General features: G+C 39.4%; 1 protein-coding gene across 6 annotated transcripts in view; it reads left to right on the top strand.

Moving 5' to 3' along the window:
* osbpl8 (oxysterol binding protein-like 8) overlaps positions 1-15,686 on the top strand; it is a 99,306-nt gene extending 83,620 nt beyond the window's left edge. For 5 of the 6 annotated variants that reach the window (XM_067581053.1, XM_067581055.1, XM_067581057.1 and 2 more), the window contains 15 exons: positions 1,082-1,247; positions 1,351-1,576; positions 2,205-2,389; positions 3,805-3,886; positions 4,016-4,114; positions 4,287-4,383; positions 4,547-4,645; positions 5,150-5,247; positions 6,296-6,385; positions 6,969-7,105; positions 7,271-7,456; positions 8,874-9,027; positions 11,026-11,128; positions 11,758-11,863; positions 11,952-15,686. In XM_067581053.1, coding sequence (XP_067437154.1) covers positions 1,082-1,247; positions 1,351-1,576; positions 2,205-2,389; positions 3,805-3,886; positions 4,016-4,114; positions 4,287-4,383; positions 4,547-4,645; positions 5,150-5,247; positions 6,296-6,385; positions 6,969-7,105; positions 7,271-7,456; positions 8,874-9,027; positions 11,026-11,128; positions 11,758-11,863; positions 11,952-12,081 — 1,958 coding nt within the window. In that variant the 3' untranslated portion in view covers positions 12,082-15,686. The remainder of the gene's footprint in view (positions 1-1,081; positions 1,248-1,350; positions 1,577-2,204; positions 2,390-3,804; positions 3,887-4,015; positions 4,115-4,286; positions 4,384-4,546; positions 4,646-5,149; positions 5,248-6,295; positions 6,386-6,968; positions 7,106-7,270; positions 7,457-8,873; positions 9,028-11,025; positions 11,129-11,757; positions 11,864-11,951) is intronic. The other variant, XM_067581056.1, reaches the window with a different exon arrangement.
* Positions 15,687-21,979: the final 6,293 nt, after the last annotated feature.

Here is a 21,979-nt window from a genome sequence, read left to right as displayed (position 1 = left end):
TGAAAAAACTAATTTCTTGCATGTCATGATCAAATGTCTGATTTTGTCTGGTCATCAGTCCAAAATTCAAAGATATTCAGTCTACTGTCATGTGTGACACAGAAAAACCTCAAATCTTCACATTTGAGAAGCTGCAACCAGCAAATGTTCATTATTTTCATTTCATTGCAGCTCTAAAGTAGAACATCCAACTGCCCAACTTATACCCAGAACCACTTGTTACTTCACTTAAGTGTACTGATGTTTTTTCTTTTTCTTTTCTTTTTCTCCTGTCTTATTTCTCACCAGTGTTGGCACTGATAATTTAATCATTTGTGCAATAATACATTCCTGTACACTGATTTCTTGTTATCTTGTCAGTCATTTGTCTTTTTTTGGTCATAATAATATTGTATTACTGTCTTGTACTAATTTAAATAAAATACAGCCCACAACCAGAGCTAGCAAAAAAATCTATAATAATAATATAATAACATAATATATTATTCAAAATGGTTTAATAGTTGTCCTCTACATTGAATTCTCGATAGTGAGTAAGTGAAAAGTGACCTAATGAGCGAATGGTTTATGACACAGCCATCTGTCCATGTGTCTCTGTCCATGGTGCTGAAACATCCAATCCAGTCTCTCCCACTCTGAGTCTCTGTCCGTGGTGCTGGAACAGTCAAACAGAAGCCATGTCCAAAATGATTTCCTATTCTCTACATATTGTAATGCACAATAATTACTGTCTGCTCATTTTTTCCACTATCTTCATTTGATATGTACATTTTAAGTACTTTATATTGCCTTTAAAAGCCCATTAAAAACCTCCTCTGAATATTTTGCTCCTGCATCAAGCATGCTAAAGACTTTTCAAGACTTCATTGTAATTGTCAAAATTAAAGGATCATTCAGAACTAGTCCAGGAATAGTACCAGGATCATGGGGCCCAGAACCAAAATCACTTTCAAAAAACACTTAAACAACCTGAACAGTTTTTGTTCATTATGAAAGAATGATTAATAAACTAATGGTCAATATGAATTTCCAGCCCTTTAGCTGTCTTTAGCCAAGTGTTGAATCTAAATCTCTTCTCCAGGCCGATGCTGGATGGACGCCTTAGAGCTGGCCCTGAAGTGCTCCAGCCTGCTGAAGAGGACCATGATCCGTGAGGGGAAGGAGGACATGAGCACCGTAGCCACTGGAGGAGAACACTCCATTAATTTCTACAGCCTCCTCCGAGCCCATAACATACATGGTTTCCAGTGAGTAGCAAATATGCTCCATCTTTGTTAAAGTCAAGCTTCTTGCTCTTTGTCATTATTTGGTGTAGTAAACATCTTACCAGCCAATCTTCCCTTCCTCCAGGTTCAATGACAGTGACCATTTGAAAGACCCGGACCTGTACTCTGACAAGTCAGACAGAGAGGGAGAGCAGGACCACGAGGAGTCAGACCCAGAAGGCCTGGAGAAGAGCGAGGAGAGTGACAGCGACACATCAGAGCGTCAAGACGACTCATACATCGACCTGGACCCTAACGAACATCTGCGGGAAACCCCATACCTGGAACAGTCCCATGAGGAACTGGGAGAGGTAGGGAACAAAGACCTTTTAATAAAAACACATTGTAGATGAAGTGTGATTGCAGCAGTATGACATAATATCATGGGTTTTCTTGCAACCATTTTCATCTTTGGCTTGAATAAAAACTTCTCAGCTTAAGGTTTTCTGCATAATGAGGACAAATTAGCATGTTCCTCTGCTGGGGCTATTAAGAAAGCTGTAACGTGGACAGGCTTTGATCACTTTCTGTGTGGGTTGGTGTGCATGGGTATCTGCAAGGGACTGCAACGGTGTGATGACTAGTGTTAAAGTGCTAATGTGCTTTTCCATACTGATGAAATCTGAGTTTGACAGCTCACTAATTAAACACTCAGCGCTGCGACATCACTCGTAGTATATCTGGACAATTTTTCATGCTCTTACAGCAAGTGAGTATGATAGGAAGACACTGCGGACTGCTTGTGTGTGTAAGTTGTGGGGGCATCAGCACTCTAACTGGGCGTTTCCATTTGAACAACACAGGAAAAAATGCAGATGGAGTCGTCCTTTAAAACGTCCTTTTGCACAAACAGCCACGTTAAATTGGAGCATGTGGACACTTATACATGAATAAAAAAAGATATAACCTCTCTACCATTGTGCATGTCTCCTTCTCCAGGCTGGTGAGGCTGCCCAGACAGAGACGGTGTCAGAGGAGAATAAATCTCTGATATGGACTCTGCTGAAGCAGGTGCGGCCCGGCATGGATCTGTCCAAGGTGGTGCTGCCCACATTCATCCTGGAGCCAAGGTCCTTTCTGGACAAACTCTCTGACTACTACTACCATGCAGACTTCCTGTCAGAGTAAGAACCTTCCATTTCCTGTTTGTCCTTTTTAGATTGAACTCACTGTCATTTAACAGACTTCCTAAACTAAGGTCATTTTTACCCTCCAAAGGGGTGCTACATCAGTATGAAATTGCTTGAAAGTCCTTGAAAACTGAATAAAGAGTCTCTTAACTGCTGACTTAAGGCACCAGGCTCTTGATGGTAAGGACATGATGTTGCAGTGCTGAGATAGCACCTTATATATATATATAAGACAAATATATTTCTATTTTGAGATTGTCTGACTTGAAAATGAGAAAAAAAAAAAAATAGGTAAGTGCAAAAATGTTGCAACTTAAGGGTTTTTTTTTTAGAAACTGTCATGTTAAAGAAACATTGTATTCATTTATGTGATAATGCACACCTGTGCATATTTATATTTTTACAACATCAATGTAAATGTGCTGGAATTAGCTCATCAGCTCATTTGGACAACATTATAAAACAGATAATAACTTTATATACAGTGCAGTTGCAACAGTAAAAACTGGAGAAAATGTATCAAAACTTTGTTAATAAGTTAGAGTCAATCTTTAAGAACGGAATTTATGAATTCATATCTGAGTAGATTTTAGACATATTTAAAGTTTGATTTTGTGTATGTTGTGTAATGTTGTATGCAGCACAGCTCCTAATTACCGTATTGCGGCTCTAACAGAAAAAGCTGATTGTTCAAGTTTGCTGCATCTACTGTATATGGGACAATACAGTCACCTCCGGCAACTACTGTCCATGAGTTTAATGAAGTGGTTTAAAGGAGGAGGTGCCGTTCATGCAGACTCTTAAATATGAGACAGAAGTCCATATAACATCTAAAACATACTGCATAAATTGTATCTCAATAATATGACAATGGTGATAATAATTGGGCTTTCAAGTCAAATTTAAAACAATTTTTAGTTTTTCTCCAGGTTGACAAAAGTCAGTCTTCTTAAAGAAATCCATGCAGACAGTTTTAGTAATGTTTAAGTGGTCATGATGTGGTCTTATTCTTTTTTCAGCAATAAGATATATAAGTATTTTCCCATTTGTTCTCATCACTTTTTTACTCTGTATTCAACCTCCATATTCATATTTTATTTTATTTCACAAGTGAATCAGTGATTTCTTGTGTGTGCAGTCGGTATTTATACTTTTAAGTTCAATGACTGACTGTCCTATATATAAAGTGACTTATGGATGCTTTCACTGAAGAATGTAAGACACATTCAGGATGTCTTTACTGTAAAGATGTTCTGTGGATACTTTACCGCAGGATGAAAACTATAGAAAAGCTGGTAAAATAATCAAGATAACGCTGTAATAGCAGATGGTACTATCATCTACCCGCTGAGTTAAACAGCTTGTGTTACACAGCAGCACCAGTCTAAGTTTGTATATTTCACTCTCAGGGCTGCAGTTGAAGAGAACGCTTACAACCGGATGAAGAAAGTGGTGAAGTGGTACATCTCCGGGTTTTACAAAAAGCCAAAGGTCAGGATTCTGAACATGATCCCCAAAGCCACGACATACCTAATGTTACAGTACACAAGCACAGAGTACACATGCTTTACATGTACAATGTCACTAAAACCATGTTTAATGTTGCTTTTTATACCACAGGGGTTGAAGAAGCCTTACAACCCCATTATTGGAGAGACGTACCGCTGCATGTGGCTCCACCAAAAGACCAACAGTAAGACGTTCTACATCGCAGAACAGGTAATAATTTTGATTTCAGCAAAAGCAATCTGAACAGCTCTTTCCAAAAGTATCAGATACATCTCATAAAGCATATTGTATTGGGTTGGAGCCATAGGACAAGTACAGGGTGAAAGGATCTGACATTTCTGCCAAATTCAAGCTGACTCATTCACTGTGCGTTTTCCTTTAGGTATCCCATCATCCTCCAGTATCAGCCTTTTATGTCAGCAACAGGAAGGATGGTTTCTGCCTCAGTGGCAGCATCCTTGCCAAGTCCAAGTTCTATGGTACGGACACGCACACACACACACATGCACACAAATTATTAAAATCCAATTAATGTCACCCCCAGGCACCTTAAAACTCTAATAAAAAATTAATTAAAAAGTACCCAGCTGAGGGTTTTTATTATTTCTGTCCACTGACTACTAATGATCCTCCACATTGTAGGAAACTCACTGTCAGCCATATTAGACGGAGAGGCTCGGCTCACTTTCCTCAACCGAGGAGAAGACTACGTGATGAACATGCCCTACGCTCACTGCAAAGGTCAGGATGCTTGTGTTTATGTTGCTGTAAAATCTGTACAATATGTGAACTGCGTGTTGTTGCTCAGATTCACCGAGATGAAACCGATTGCACCACTATGTCGGCATTAGTGCCGCATCATCAATTTCCATTGCAATTTTGATCCGCTGCTGAGATGTTTTCATCCTGACAGCCTCACAGAGAACTTAAAAGCGGAGTAGAGGAATGCAGAGTTAAAACAACAACTGCATTGCAGCAGTGAAATAATAGATGATATAGATTTTACATTAATGCTGCTTACTTGGAAACTTTTGTGTCCACTTAGTCCAATACTTGACTTTTTCTGAGTATTCAGAGTCCGCATTTTGATTTACTTTTAATCTAGTTGATACTTTTTTCTTTGGAGTGTCAGCTTTGTTGGAAAAAGACAGAATATCATACAACCCAGTCATAAATTTTGAGTATGTGTTGGAGTTTCCAGTTGTTTGTGTTGACTGGCGTTTCTCTTTTTTTTCACTCTGCTAGGGATCCTGTACGGCACCATGACCCTGGAGCTGGGTGGTCAGATCACCATTGCATGTGAGAAAACCGGCTACAGCGCTCAGCTGGAGTTTAAACTCAAGGTATGACTGTGTTTTGTAGTTTAAAATAAGTGTATTTGTTTAATTAATAGAGATAACTTCACTCCTTTGTTGGCTTTACACTTCTTAGACGTGAGCTCCTCAAATCCTTTAGAGATACAATACTGTTAAGACTATTTTTTTTAATTAAAAAAAAAAAAAAACAGTTTCTCACGTGACTTTTCTGAATGTCTCACTCCCCCGCGCCATCACCACCAATCCACTCCTTCACCCTGCCCTGAAAAACATCCCATCCTCCATACCATGATTCACATGCTGCGCTATCCCATCATGACCTAGCGACAGGTACATGTCAGAGAGAACGAGCAGTGCAATCAGTACATTTCCATTTAAAATACTAATCTGGATATGTTTGGGTCCTTAACTAGTCTGAAGTAGTGATGGGTGAATAATTCAAAACAATAAATCCAGTTCTTATAATTATTGTTATTTTTAGCCTACAGTGACACATCTTTTTGCTGCAGTACTGCAGTATTTACCTGTTTGAAACATTTAGTTTAAGAACTTTAATTATCTAAGCTTAATTGGAAGTTGATGGTCGTAGCTTTCTTTTGTTGTTAAAATGTTCGTAAATTAAAATATGGTGGCATTAGAAAGATCTTTTAAAAGTTGGAAACTACAGTTGAAATCTTGTCCTTATGACACATTTATTCTGCTGCATCAGCAGAAGAAAGCTTTCCCTGTTTGAAAGGGAAAGATTGTGCTTTCTCCATAAATGGAGACAGAATGACACGTAATAAAGCTCAGTGCTTTTTTTTTGTGCAGCAGTAATTGGAGCAAGTAAACTTCATGAACGTGTATCTCTCCTTGCCTTCCCCTCCTTTAAATCCTTCACTTGCTTTGTCCATTCCCTCTCTCTCCCTTCCTTTGCTTCTCTACTTCTACGCTTTTCTTTGTTTTTCGCTCGCTGTCATATCCTTCTTCTCTTGCTCCTCTTTATTTCCTTTCCTACCATATCCTACTCTTTCCTCTCCTGTTCCTCCTGTCTCTCCTCTCCCTCTCTCTCCCTCTCTCTCTCTCTCTCCTCCAGCCATTCCTGGGCAGCAGTGACAGTGTCAATCAGATCTCTGGAAAGATCAAACTGGGAAAGGAGGTGTTGGCTACACTGGAAGGACACTGGGTAAGGTCCTCTACTGACTGACTGTTTGCTTGTTACTGCGGGAATAAAATGACTAAAAGTCTGCAGCCATGCTGACGGAAAAAAGTCTAATATTTTGAAAACAAAGTTGTAATATTTTGAGGGAAAAAGTACAATCATAATTTCTTGGCACCTGTGATGATGGTTTAGTCTGATGAATAGTCCAGAACCCAAAGATATACAGATTATGGTCATATGACAAAGAAAAGAAGTAAATCCCCTCATTTGAAAAGCTGAAAAGAGAGAATATTTGGCATTTTTACTTGAAAAATAAGTGAAATGATCAATTGACTATCAAAAAAATTGCCAATTAATTTTCTGTTGATCGATTTATCATTGCTCTTTATAGTTACTATACAGTCTTTAGTAAAAAAATGTTATTAAAATAGAAGACAAGGGGATGTAGAGTGAAAATGAGGTACATCTGTGTCTCAAATACACTGTGAAAAATGTTATTTTCACCCTGGTGCTCACTTTCAGGTTCAGCCTCACTTTCATCTGTTTCCTTAGTTACCTCATGGCAGATGTAGAATCATTTGGAACATTTTGACTTTCTGATTCACAGGACAGCGAGATCTTCATCAACGACAAGAAGACAGGGACGATGGACACGTTCTGGGACCCGACACCGGAGCTGAGGCAGAGCCGTCTGACCCGCTGCACCGTCCCCCCAGAGGAGCAGGGAGAGTTTGAATCAGAAAGGTGACTAGACTGTTATCACAGTATCTGCTGTAACTTCTGATTTACCGTCTGCCACTTTTTGGCATCTTGATTCATTTTCAGATATCTCTTTTTTGTTGCATCCATTCATCGTCTCTCCTTCTGATAAACTAAACTTATTGGCCCTGTTCTCTCTCCATCTGTCAGACTGTGGCAGCATGTGACCCGCGCCATCAACAACAAGGACCAGACTGAGGCCACCAACGAGAAGTTCATGCTGGAGGAAGTTCAGAGGAAATCAGCCCGCGAGCGGAAAGCCAAATGCGAGGAGTGGATCCCCGCCCTGTTCGAGCAGGACCCCGTCACTGGAGAGTGGCATTACAGATATGCCGAGTGAGTGATTGTTCTCCTGCTGCCTGTGAGCTCATGAGGTTTGGAGTCAAAATAGAGTACAGGCAAGAAAAGCTGACTACTTCATATCTGGTGAAACAAACAGAACTTAAACAGGTGAAACAGGTTCAGCAGTAGTTATTAATCTGTGAGTGTTGCAAATCAAAGAGTTATAATGAAAAATCAAGTCATACCTCAGTACCAAAGCTTTTTACTGATAAATACATTTGATAGGTTTTCTATGCTAAAGCAGAATGTCCTACAGTATACCTGATTAATAGAACCAACTGCATTTTTGACCTGTAATAGTTTTTTAAACACATAAACATTTTTGAAAAAGATCTTTTAAATAAAGTTATTAAAGAATTGTGACCAAGATTCAATTTGCACTGAGTGTAAAAATCAACTTGTCACTCTTCTGTGGTGGACAAACTGTGTCATTGACACACTGTCTCTAAATACCACAAACATATCTTTGGCATTAATGTGCTGTAACTTCTTGCTCTTGTTGGCAGACATACAGTATGATCCAATACAACATATCTATGAGGAGGTAATGTCGGCCAATAATATCAGTATAATGTGCTCTGCTTACAAATAAGAAACTCATAAACATTTGACAATGAAATTACCATAAAAAGGTCAAGCTGATATTACATGAAGACACTTGGGTACTCAATATAAAAATCCTGGATATCTTGTCACACACAGAAACTGAAACAACATATTCAGTTCACCAAACCTATAGAGAGACATCCATGCTCAGCTTTCTGTCAAACACTGGATTGAAAACATTGTACTTCTTTTAAAGAAAACAAAAAGCAAAACTTGCAATACAAAAATGTTGCAGTTGTAATTTTAATATAAGCTGCGGTCGCTATAATTAGAATTACAGAACTTGCATTTAATTCAGTGACATCCAAGACCACCTCAGGACTCAAAAACAAAGTCTTATAACAAAGTTCTAACATAAGATGCTTTAGTTCAAAGCAAAGCTGCTACCCCAGTCTTCCATGTTGGATTGACCAGTGTGACAGGGCGCCATCTGGTGGTGATTTATTATAACGGCAGGAGAGTCAATGGATTCTGTGAACAGTTTTTATTGTGTATTCTATGTTGGATAAGACAACCACATTTTTTAATAGCATCAATGTTATGCAGTCATATCAGATGAAATAATGTGATCCCTGTGATATTTTTATTTACTGTCAATCTACTGCCTTTCTTTACTTTCATTCTTTGTTTCTTTATTTCATATTTTCTCTTTCTCTCTTCCTGCATTCGATACTTGCATTAATGTATATGTTTGTCTCTGTCATCTTTCCTATACTTCACCTATGTCTGTCTCACTATTTTCACTATTTTGTTCTTTCTGTCTTGTCTTCTCATCTCTGTCTCTGTGTCTCTCCCCCCTCTACAGCACGAGGCCATGGGATCCACTCAATGACCTGATCCAGTTTGAGAAAGACGGCTGCATCCAGACCAAGGTCCGACACCGCACCCCTATGGTACGTTCTGGCAGTCTTATTAGTCTGAGTAACCAGGGGCCGCGGAGGGACAATTGCAAGTGCCAGGTAGGTCGTCCCGATCAAAACATTTTTTAAAAAAGCATCTCGCCGCCTCAGCCACCTTCTGCGCAGCACCCGGTGCACCGTCTTCATTGTCGCTTCTTCTCTGTGTGTCCACATCTCTGTGCTGCCACCGCCGTCGTCGCCTCCGCTCCGTGTTTCTTTGTCTCTCTGCTTCTGTTTTGCTCTTTTCTTGCCTGCCGTTCTCTCTGTATGGGAGGGAAGGTTATGTCCAACTGCATGCTGAAGTAAGCGGATAACAAGATAATACACTTCTCCCTCTGATAATTCATCACGAAGGACTACATGTGCCACACCAGCAGTATTTTGAGACAGTCTGTCCCTGGAGGCTCCGGACAAGTCAGTTTCTGAGTAATTAAGGCTGCAGCAAGTATCCGTACTGCTACACAATGTTGTCAGGCACTTTCCCAGTACTTGGTAGAGTGTCTGCAAAGGATGTTAAAACTCAATTTACTGTCATTTACCACTTATTTACACCTTTTAGAAAACGGATTGGAACAATCTTGATTTTTAAACGCACATTATTTAACCCAGCAGACACTGTTTTTTGTCATGTTACTCAATAAAAAGTTGCCTTTTTTAAACTGTGTTCCAACAATCTCCTTACAGTAAAAGTGGAGGTGGCATCTCTAGCTGCAAATGAAATGCCCAATGTGAAATGAAATGATACTGTAATAAACCCTTGTGAGTGTTTAATTGGTATTCTTCTTCTAAGACTGATATCAGTATGGAGTGAGCTTCGCATTTTTGATATGTATATATATATATATACACAGTATACATATATATATATATTTTTGCACCTCAGTTTTCTCCCATACAAAGTACAAAACAGAGAACAGCTCCATCCATTACATCAACAGACCAACCACCAGCCATCAACACCTGGTCGCTTCACCCTTCACCTGTGTCTGTTCTCATCTCCATTTGATTTGTTTCTATGTGTCTTGTGATCATTCACTGAGTCTAAACTTCTACTGAGCTGCTCCTGGTTCATGTAATGTTGAGTAGCTGAAGGCTGCTGTGGTGCAGTCCATGTAATGGTCTGTCAATGTATTTTTTTTTTTGTTTTGTTTTTTTGGGAGTGTGTGTGTTCAAAGTAACCACCTGCCAAGCGCCCCAGGCCTCTTCTTCTTCATATCAGTAACTGTCACCGTCAAAAATGTTTGGTTTAGCTTTTGTAAAACAAATACGATGCACTGAGAAGTAAAACAGTGCTTCTGTATCAGTTTCTGATCAGCTGCTGGTTACATGACTCTACACAGCATTAACATCCATTCCTGCTTAAACAAAATCAACTCTTGAATTTGCAAGAAATTGAAGCAGTGGAGTTATTACAGTAGACAAAGGAAAAATCATTCTTGGGAGGAATATTCTTTTAAAACATCATCCAGAGTGATAAAAATAGTTGAAAAGGACATTTTCGTTCTGTGGTCTTTGTCAGGCCAAACCTGAAATGTTCACACGCTACCAACATTAAATCAACCGTTTAACCTCTTTTGGCCGACTATGACCTCAGTGCTGCAAAACCGCATCACATTAAATGAAGCTTTTAGAAAAAGAGCTGCAATCCAGTCAGAATTTAATCCCTTTCAACTAAATCAGAAGTAAACTAAAGGGTCTTGGCAGGTTTGGTTCATGTCAGGCGCAGCTTGTGTCATTTGCCTGAGTGCTTTAAATGGATGTGACTCACTGATGCACCAGCATGCCTTGTACTGCTACTGCTGTCATTACTGCACCAACACTGACTACCATGTTTGTGAGGGAATGTGTGTGTGTGTGCGAAGGTAGAGTGCGTGTGCATCAAGCACCATTTTGTTCTGGCTGTGTGTGTTTGAACACTTGTATGTATTTCTGTTTTGTATCCTTTGTATATACAGTAAGTATGTAATTTTATTTTGTTGTAGCTGGTGTTTGCGGCATATTTGTTGACCTGTTTCTCTCTGTGTGTTTGTGTGTGACTGTTTGTGTGGGCGTGTGTAGGTAACGGTGCCAAAGAGGAAACACAAGAGCGACAAGCCCAAGAGCCCAGAGAGTGGCTGCTCGTCACCCGAACCCGACCGCCAAGACTCATCTGGCAGCGAACGTGAGTCACACACCACACACACATGAATAAAACTGGCTATTAACTGTAAATTTAATGGTAAAAGTCAACATTCGGGTTTACTGAACTACAGCATATATTCTAAATTTTACACATGTTGTACAAAGTTACTAGTACAAATAGACAATTCAAGTTAATAGCCCAAAAAACTGGTAAAATCTGAAAATTGAAGGTTTTCTTTTACAAATATCAGTTATTTCTTTAACTCACTATGTTTCAGTGTGAAGCAGGTCCTGACTACATATTGAAATATTATAAAATTCTGTTGAAACGACAATTATATGTTATCTAGATATCTAAAAATCGTTAACTTTTCAACCAAATATAGCCGTGTTATATGTTTTAACCTGCAAAAACACCAAATCATTGCTCAGTGGGAGTTTTCAATGGGCAACTTCTGATGTTAGAGGCTATGAAAGTGAATAAACAGCACACTCTGGTGGTCATTAGTGATTTCTTCTGGAGGTGGTGGTGAAGGGACTCGACTCTTTGCTTATACGCTTCAGTTCAAGTGTCCAACAACCTTAGAGTCTGCGTGATCCCCAAGTTTCTATTGCATTTTTTGTCATAAAAACCTTCTTTCACATCCACTCAATCATACTTTGTTACAGGACACAAAAGCAAGCATAACAGTCGGCTGAGGAAAAAAGGAGCAGACCTCAGTGAACTTCAAAGTGCCATTGAATCTATAAAGCAGACGCAGGAGGACATTAACAGGTGAGAAGAACATAATTTACACTATATCTTTAGTGTGATGTGATGTACACCTTTAGAGCAGCCGCTCATAACTCCTGTGTGTTTGTAGGAGCATCAGCGTGCTGCGGAGTCGTGCGGCAGGCCGGGTGGAGGGCGGCTCCTTCCTCCAGCAGCGCGACTACGTCATCATCATTTTCCTCATCCTCCTTCAGGTCCTGATCAACTATGTCTTCAAGTAGCAGCCATAACCCCCACAGAGAGAGTGATGCACTCACACACACACACACACACACACACAGACACACTCTCTGAACATTGGGTGTTAAAGCGGAGGACAGCGATGACGGGCTCCCGCAGTTCTCGTCTTCTCTGTCTTTATTAAATCCGACTACACACGTCCAAAAAAGCAAAGACTTCCACAGAAAAAGAGACTTTAAAAAAAAAACAAACTCTTATTTATTTTTAACCAGTCCATTCCAAAACTTTGGAGAGATCCACAGATTTCAAAGCGGAGAGCGAGCTGATGAGGAGAAGTTGTTGGAGTTTGGTGTGATGAAGTCTCGACTGCCACTCTGGAGGTTATCGACTTGCCTCGACGTAAGAGGCAAAGGAAACAGCAGCCGTTTCAGCTGCTGTTTGTGTTCTTTTCTGATGGAGTGAAACCACTCTGTTGATTCACATTTCACCTCAAACAACAGGGAACCTTTTAACACGGATACGAGAACCACGACTCAGATGGTAACACAGGTTTTAAAAAAAAGAAATCTTTAATGTTTTAATGTTTTGTTTTTAAATTGTTTTGTTTCTTTGCTTGGTGTGTCCTTTGTGAATAGAGGTCTGCCCGGGACAAAAAGCGTTGATAAGGGAGAGAAAAACAAAGTGGTCCAATCTGTGTGACTTTTATTTTTTATTTTATTTTTTTATCAGACACTTTCATATCAGCTGGGGTTCCCACAAGTGGAAATGGATGAGGAAGACAAACAACACGTGATATTGTCAAAAGGAACAGAAGCTATAATTTCTGCTGTATATTATAACTCCATCTTTTTCATACAAAGTCAATGTTTTAAAAAAAAAAAGTCAGATATTTGACACAATGTCATTGTATAGGTAGCATGTACAGCTAGAGGAGTGTGGTTAGGACATTAGCCCTATGTACAGTATTCTGTTTTAAGGCACAAACGCACTGGAAATGTCCAATGTTTTTACTAACATTGTGCGCTTACAGTGGACGTCTCACTGATTCAACATTTCTGCTCTGAGGAAGTTTGGAAGGTCTACAGATGGCCAAAGAAGATGATTTTTATGATATTTCATCAGCTAGTGACCACTGCCGTAGATTCAGGTAAAGGGACTTGATGAATCATTTTAATCAAAGTGTTCTTAGTGAGAAGATGGCAAAACATGGATTCTGAGTGACGCAGTCAGAAAACTTCCCTCTTGGAGGTAATGACAAGTTGAAGGAGTAGTTTGAGATTTGGGAAATACCCTCATTCAATTTCTTGCCGCATTATTAGATGAGAAGATCAATACCACTCTATTATCTCAGAGTGGTATCAATCCTCTCATCTCACTCTCAGCAAGAAAACTAAAAGTGCATTTAGAGGTAAGTTAGCTGCTATATGTTCATAATACGAAAGGTGTTTAGACTAGCTGGTCTACAGGATGGTCTCCAAATTTCAAAACAGACACCAGACCAAGCCGTGAGAGGAGAAACTCTTCTTCTTGGCAAAGATAATTCAGAGCATCGCTCATAGCTTCCAGTGCTTTTGCGCCTCAGATGTAAACCAGGAAATGTAGAGTAGACACTTTAGTAAGCTACTAGTGAGAGGAGGCGATAGACTTTTTCTAATTAACTACTATCACCATAGTAAATCATTCCAAATGTACGCAAGTACCAGCCAAACTCAGTGTGTAGAGTAGTAGTCGCTCCTGTTCACTGTGTATATATCCAACGGGACGACTCGTTCCTCGCAAGAAGCGCGTGGCGTTTCAACACCAAGGTTGGCAATATAGACACTCCCGCGCTCCGTGCACAAGCCAGTCTCTTGAACCCAGTGTGTCCTTCTGTCCACTGCTCTGTAGATACACATGGATGAAAAACAGTTAAATGGGGTGCACACTTAGACTCCCATCAGAAATGTGTCCACATGGCCTCAAGAAGAAGTTGCAGTTATTTAGCAGTATTTATTCATTTCGCAGCTTTAGTCCAAACCTAATTGGGACTTTTTTGAAATTTGTTAGCGTACATTGTGGTTCCTATCTGTCGCCTTCCTCTTTGGAAATATGGTACTAAATGGCAGACATAATAGCTTGAATAATTGACAGGCTTATGAGAACCATGGCTTATGAGGACCATGGCTTATGAGGACCATGACTTATGAGGACCATGGCTTATGAGGACCATGGCTTATGAGGACCATGACTTATGAGGACCATGGCTTATGAGGACCATGGCTTATGAGGACCATGGCTTATGAGGACAGAGTAACTTTAGCACTATTACATAGAAAAACAAACTCTGGTCCCAGCAGTCTCATTTGTATATTAAAAAGTTAATTTGGAAAGTGAAACTGAGCTAAAGCTGTATCCATTTTCAAGGATGAAGGCAACATATTAGACCCTGACCCTTCTTCCACACAGTCTGTCAGGATTTTTCCCCAAGATGCAAGTAAGTGAAACAATTTGAGGCCATTTAAAAAGTTACAAACCACTTATGGACAATATCTGAACATTGATTTTGTATCTCTCTTCGCCTGTCATGATGTTAGCCTTGTCGATGTTTACATATCCGGTTGCCTCCGCCGTCAGCAGACTGTTAAGCGATGAAAACTCTAACACAGTTATAAAGAAAGACTGGTAGCATTGTCGGGAGCCAGCTGCACCCCCATAAGTTACCCGGCTGGCCCGTGTGTATCTGTACGTGTATTTTCGTGTTTCCTCATTGCCTCAATCGCTCATCTTAATATAGAATCCAGATGTTAGAATGTGGAGAAATAAGTATATACCAGTGCCTTCTAGAGTTGGACTGGGGATGGGGTGTAGATTAGGGGTTATGGGGAGGTGATAGGAGGGTGGCAGGGATGTGGGGGGATGTGGTGTGGAGCATACAGATGTAGCCTGAGTCCCAGTCTTAAGGCGAGGGGAATGATCTGGATGAAAGGCGTTGTTGGGACTGGCTGCAGCTGTAGTCACTGTAGTGTTTTAGAGCGGACGTGCCATACGAAGCCTTAGAAAAGAATCTGACTCCAGCTCCACAGCTCGCAGCCCCACCCAGCTCCTGCCTCCCCACCCAAAAGCGTCGCCATAGTAACGCACCCGTAGATTTCCGGATGCTGATTCCTGCCACAGGAGAGAGAGGGAACGAGAGATAACTCCACTGTCCGTTGTCGTCTTTGTCTCTCTCTCACTCTCTCTCACACCAAATTCAGAGGGAAATAAACATCTCTGCTGTCTGTTGTTGCTGTTTCTGTAAGATAATACATTTTATTTATTCCTCTTTTGTATGTGGGTTGTTTTTTTCTGCTTGTAGCATTAGACCACTTTTTTTCTTTTCTTGTTTGTTTTTCAAAACTGATTGAAAAATTTTTAAAACAGTTGGTTTTATTCCACTCCTCGTCACTCGACGGCACACACAAGCGACTGTCCTCAACTCGTGCACTCTTGCCACTGCCCCCTCCTACCCTAACACACACACACACACACACACATACACAAACACAAAATACACTTTTTCCTATCAGAGTACATGAATATATTTACTGTATCCCCATGGCAACTATAACTTCCTGGAAGTTTATGGTCACATGTAACATAACACAGAATAAAAACAAATGACATCCTGCGTCTTTTGTCTGTGTTTGGTGTTCGGACACATCATTGTCCAAAGCAACTGTATATTGCATTTATTACTTATTCTGTGCTTATTGATTTTATATGAAGGGCTGTTGGTTGTCACTAGTGTTTAGTTTATCTGTCAAAAAAATAGTCCGTTACAATTTTAAGTTTCATTTTGTAACTACAGCGAGGTGCAACAGTAATACAATTAAAACACATGAACATCATTTATATCATTATGTAGATGACTAAGAAGTTGAAGTGAAGTCATGCTTATGGAGACATTTCACCCTAACAAATAAAACAAAGGTCCAAATGCAGAGCAAGACTTGGCTGGATTGGAGAGAGGAATCTAAATAACATCAGCAAAACAAAATGGAAATAAGAAATAAATGAATACCAATAAGATCCATAAAATGAAAATGGATGCATGGAATGAGTGTGTGTGTGTGGCAAATAGAGAAAAATGAATTTCATAGATTTAAATCAGATTTACTTCAGATGGATTAGTAATTGTTTACTAGGTTGCCATCTTATTAAATAAAAAGCTCCTTCCAATTTCAAAAATTCCCATTATTAATACCCAGTAATAACAGTAATTATGATATTTCACATTTATGACAATTATAACATAGGAAACATAAAGAATCCCTCTTCTCTCCTCTCATGCAAGTGCATTTGGTACCTTTATGCAGCAAGCTTTTAAATCTGAAATATAAGCTTTTAGACTGTCAGTAAATGAGTCCCACGTTGGTATTTAAATTTTAAAACACCAAATGAACTTGTGATAATGAGCAGGAAAGATAAAAGCTTCCTCATCCTTGTTTGAAAGCATTCAGTTGATCGTAGGAGAGGTTGGTCACCATTAGATGGGGATGTAGAGTCTTTCCAGGATTAGCAACAAAACACATGTAGTGACAAAAGTACTCATTAGACAGCAGAATGGCCTCTGTCACTGCAATGTGACCACGTCATATATTATGAGATTACTATTGCTATTAACATGTAAGCAGCATTTTAATGTAGCTGGTTGAGGTGGGGCCCATTTTAACTAAAGCACTTTATATTAATTACTGTTTGGTAGTTTAACACTTAACAGTATATCACTTTGTAAACTCACCATAGGTTTTTTGTTTGTCAAATACATGTAGTGATGTAAAAAGTACAATGTTTCCCTCTTAAATGTAGTACATTAGAAGTATGAACATAAAAAGAACACAAGTACAACTACCTTAAAATTGTACATACAGTAGCTAACCCCCAGTTTTTTCCAGCAACCAGAGGTAAAAGACTGGGACTACAGCACTGAAAGGTGAGCATGTAAAACAAGGCTTTACCAGAAAACTAATGAAATATTTTCACCTCTCTTAATTCATTGATTCATTATCGGTTAGTTATAAGGACAAGAAGCAATAAAAATGCACTGATGAGACAATTACAGGAGGCAGAATAGTAGGGATACAACGTCTGTCACATGTTCCTTCACACTTCAAATCTTCACAAAAGAAATGAGGGATATAAGAGTGTTAACATTAAACCTTAAAAGTACTGGCAAAGAAATATATTCATTTCAAAGTACCTCCTGGGGAGAAACCAACTTCTGAAATCCTTAATTCTTAAATAAAAAAATAAAAATAAAAAACACCCAACCAGTGTCCTTGAATTTCGCCAAAACTGCACCTAGAAAGTCTTTGAAAGTGATGTCCAAGTAAGCTTGAGAAGCATGGATCTGTCCAAACAGTTGTTTGATTTTGTTGGCTTGGTGTCATTTCCTGAGCCAAGGACATTGACGAAGGTCGAGCGAGCAGAACAGTCCTCCCTGTCCCTCTCAGATAACAAAACATCTGATATCAATCCCCACTCTGTCCCTTTCCTACTTGGCTTTGCATCAATGCCCTGGTACTGCTAGGTCTGCCCATGCAGGGATGGAGAAAGAAGGAATGTGGGAAGAGAGGAAAATCTGGAAGGAGGAATGAAGAGTTTGGCAGGGAAAGAAGGTGACTGATAAGGAAGGAAAAAAGGCAGAGTAGGCAAAAGAAGCAGATGTGGGACTGGGAATGGAGGATGGAGTGAGGGGGAGAGGAAGGAGGAAGGAAGACATTTTGGGAGATAGAGCAAGAGGGAGGGCAGGAAAGGAGGCAGGGAGAGAAAAAGGGTATATAGTATGGAATATGGGGGTGGATGAGATTTTGTGGCAGTGAAAGGAGTAGTTAGAGGTAAAGAGAAGGATGGAAGGCAAAAAAGCAGGAAGAGACAAAAATTGGAAGCAGGGTAGAAGGGGAAAAAGGGAACAAACAGGATTACAAGCAGGAAAGGAGAGTAGGGAGGCAGAGGAGGAGATAAGTGAGGGAGAGCTGGATTCATGGCTGTTTGAAACTGGCCCTGATATGAAAAGAAAACACTACCTCAGGCAGTTTTCCTGAATGGACATAATTTTTTACATTTTCTGCATCACACTAACTTGAAAGTAATATATCTCAATGTTTTCTTTATCAATCAACCAAATTATTTAAACATAAAAAAAATAGCTGACATGCTCATTCTAATCCTGTGTGGTTGTTTCATTCTTTTATTTATCTGCTGTTACATGCTAAATAAGTGTTTAAAAAACTAATTTTGTATATTTTTTAATATCAAAACCCCTCTTTTCTTCATGAGAAACATAAGAATATGACTCATCTTGAACTCAGGGGCGGTTACAGAGAAGCAATCAAATGTGGTTTGGTGTAACTAGCTAACTCAATATATCATAGTAGGAGGTGTGTTTGGTTTCCAGCTGGCAAAAACTTTGTATACATTGCCAAAGAATGTGGTTGAGGTATAATTGATTTGTGTAACCCCCATCCTCGCCCTCCTGATCTTACAACATGGATGAGGGAAGTGTGGGTGGAGTTGAACAGTCCTACAGCTCCATGTCCCTTTGCTGCTCCTTGTTGCGCTCTATTCACTAAGCCATGCTCTCGTTTGAGCGACCCAATCACATCTAAGGATAAGGATCTGTTTCAGTCAGAAATACATCGTTACTGAGGCTAAAGATGATCTAACTTCCATTTTACTATCTTAAACTACCAGTTTGGCTTGTATTTACACTGTAGAGATTAAAGGCAAGTTCACTTCCAGGCTGTATCCCAATTAAGGGGCCAGTTCCTTCAACGCCCACAAATTGTACTTCAGAGAGCTCAACACTGGTGGTAAACACTGAGCCTTTACCTCCTTCCCAATCCTCCTCCCCAAATTAGATGGTTTGCCTCTCCAAATAATGCCGCAACTTGGTTTTGTGGAACACCAGCTTTAAGTTTCCCTATCTCACGGGACCTATCCAGATCAGTCGAACGTGGCATGCCGATTCTTGGAGCAGACACCTGCTGACCACTGTAGCAGAACCCATGCTCCCAGGTGCTGCCAATCAGGTGTCAATCAGGCACCTGATTGGCAGCACCTGGGGGTACCAGAAGCTCAAAACAAGAGTCAATAACAACAGCAAAATAAGCTGTTTGGCATTGGCAGAGAAGATTTGGCAAATTTTTCATGGGTGCAACCCACATACTCAGCTCTGCTGCTCATCCCACAAATGCATGTTCCTTACAAATGTGGCACCATTTAAAAGGGAAATAAACAGGCTTTCCAACGGTATAAGATTTATTGCCAAGAAGCATTGTTACAACAAAGAAATAATCTACCAAACACAAATTTCCTTACTTTTTGTGCTAAGTTTATATTACAATTTTACTGGTGAAACATTAGCAAAGCTCTTTTTGTATTATTCAGTTATTTTAATCTTTAAAATCTTCATTATAGAATTGTTGGTGCAAAATGCACGTATAGAGGGGAATTTCAACAACACATTGTTAAACATGAAACCAGTGTTTTCCAACCTTTTTGGCTTTTGACATCTTACATAAAGCAGTGTGTAGTCGGGGTCACATTTCACATGTCTATGAGTTGTTAACAGCTCCACCAAATAGTGATTTTTCCCTCTAAACTTCTCACATGTTTTCATTTCAATAAATGTTCAAATGATCCAATATTTCACCAAAAATCAAAGATTAGAGAAAAAGTGCAAAAACTGAAAACAGATTTGTGTATCAGAACTTTGTTTTTTCTTCTTTCCTCTCCCGTTAATCATCTCACGACCCCTCAGATTTATCTGGTGACCCTTTGGAGGGGCCCGACCCCTAGGTTGGGAACCGCTGAACTAAACTAGCCACCTGTATATAAAGTAGTTGAAACTAGCTCCACCTCCAGCAGCTACAACAGTAACATGCTGCTCTAACACTGATGCTCCAGTATTAATAATCTAATGATGTCATATATAATAATATATCAGTCAGAGGGACCAAACCACTACTTTTACTGCAATACTTTAACTACATCAAGCTCATAATACTTATGTAGAATTTTTCATGCAGGACTTTTACTTGTAATGGAGTATTTTTACATTGCTGTATTGATACTTTTAGTTCAGTAAAGGATCTGAGTAGTTCTTCCACCACTGAGTACACATCATAAATATCCAATCATCTGTGTGCTGTCAGGAGGATAATATCTGTGGTCCGGTAGATAACACTGCACAGACCGGTACTGAGCCCGGTCGGTGGCAATCACTTATTTAATTTGACACCAAATCCACTCATAATTACGCTCAGACACATAGAACAGCAAGAAAGCAGCTCACAGCTATATGGAAACATCCTGCCAGATAGATCAATCATGTTATGATTGATCAATCATATTATAGCATATGGCTGCTGGGCTACCATGTCTTTGATTATAACAACAAACCAATCATGTAAAACAAGAAAAGTTTCTTGTTTAAGTAAGATAAGTGATTATGCCATCATAATGAAGTAAGTACATTTTGTGAAATAATGACAACACTGTGTGATGACATACAGTGATATGTTGTTATAACAAGAGTTTCTTATAAAAAAAAAAAAACAGAACAATTTGATAGGTCTATTTAGTAGCCTTATAACAACAGAATATCTTACCTTGCTTACCTTGTTCATTGAAGATGATTATAACCATACCTGTGGCATAGTATGAATTCATCTAATTGGAGTAACAAAAAACATACATGAAATAGTGAATTCCTGTGTTCAAATTGTTAAATAAAATAAAAACTATGAAGTGCTTCATAAAAAGCCACACAGTGGTTCTCTTTGTACCAAACACTAAAGAGCCTAAAGTTCCACCCGATGTCACTGAATTCTGTTAAATGTCACTGAATTCTCAATTCTGTTAGTTTTTGAGATGTCTCACTAACGGGACCAAAAACATACCTGAGACACAGATGATTCGCCCAAACTTTAACTTCAATTTAATTTAATTCTTTAACATAAATAAACAATAATCAATTCTTTCTTACTCAGCACTTACTCAAAATGTGTCCACTTACTGTACATAACCATTAAACCTCAACATTTGTCATCTGTTTAAATGTTATAATAAAAGACAAGCAGTCATAGAGACAGATCTGTTCAGGTAAACAGACAATGCTATCATGCTGTGCTATAACTGTACAGCACTATAAGATGAGTTTCCATATCCACTACCTTCCTATTCTTGCTTTCAGGGCGAGTGAAGTCTGGCACCTCATTGACAGTATAAACTGTCCTGTAACTGTGTTTAGCTCATTTTGGACTATGACATTTCAGGAAGGATTAACAGTGTATTGCAGAATCCTGGTTAAGCCCCCCATGTCCAATTTAAAGAGACCCAGCCAAACTGCAGCACAGTCTGAACAAATCCTGCTTCTGTTCAAGCATGCTCCCCAGCTAAAGCTAACAGAAGGCTTATTCTTAAAACAAAAGGCTGCTGCAAAATATGTTACTGCAAACCTACTTCATTCATTCCTGGGACACTGTCTTTATCACACCTGACCACCTCCTCTTTTTGATGCACCTGCCACCATTTCACTCCTCCCATATAAAAGTTTCCTCACTCCGTGACGGTTGCTCTGTTTTACTTGCATTTCCATGTCTTAGTCCACACTGTACCTGCTGGTTTGTCTCTATTAAGTTACACTTTGCTCTGCTTACACAACAGCTGCTGCACATTTGACAGTTTGATCCTTATATTCTGTTTGTGTCGTCTCTAATCTTACTGTTGCACATATATTCGAGTTCTAGGATAGATGCAGGTGGTCCCAGCAGTCCTTCTCCACATCAGGGGACATTGCTAAGATAAGATTTGACCCCAAACCATTTCCTAACCCTCAGCTTTATTTCTTTCTTTATTTCTTTCTCTAACTTTTGCACATTTGATCATGGAATATTGCATACTATCAAACCACATTAC

The sequence above is a fragment of the Thunnus thynnus genome, chromosome 23, assembly GCF_963924715.1.
Source record: "Thunnus thynnus chromosome 23, fThuThy2.1, whole genome shotgun sequence".
Lineage (NCBI taxonomy): Eukaryota > Metazoa > Chordata > Actinopteri > Scombriformes > Scombridae > Thunnus > Thunnus thynnus.
The sequence above is the reverse complement of the archived record's forward strand: the minus strand, read 5'-3'. Positions and strand labels throughout refer to the sequence as shown.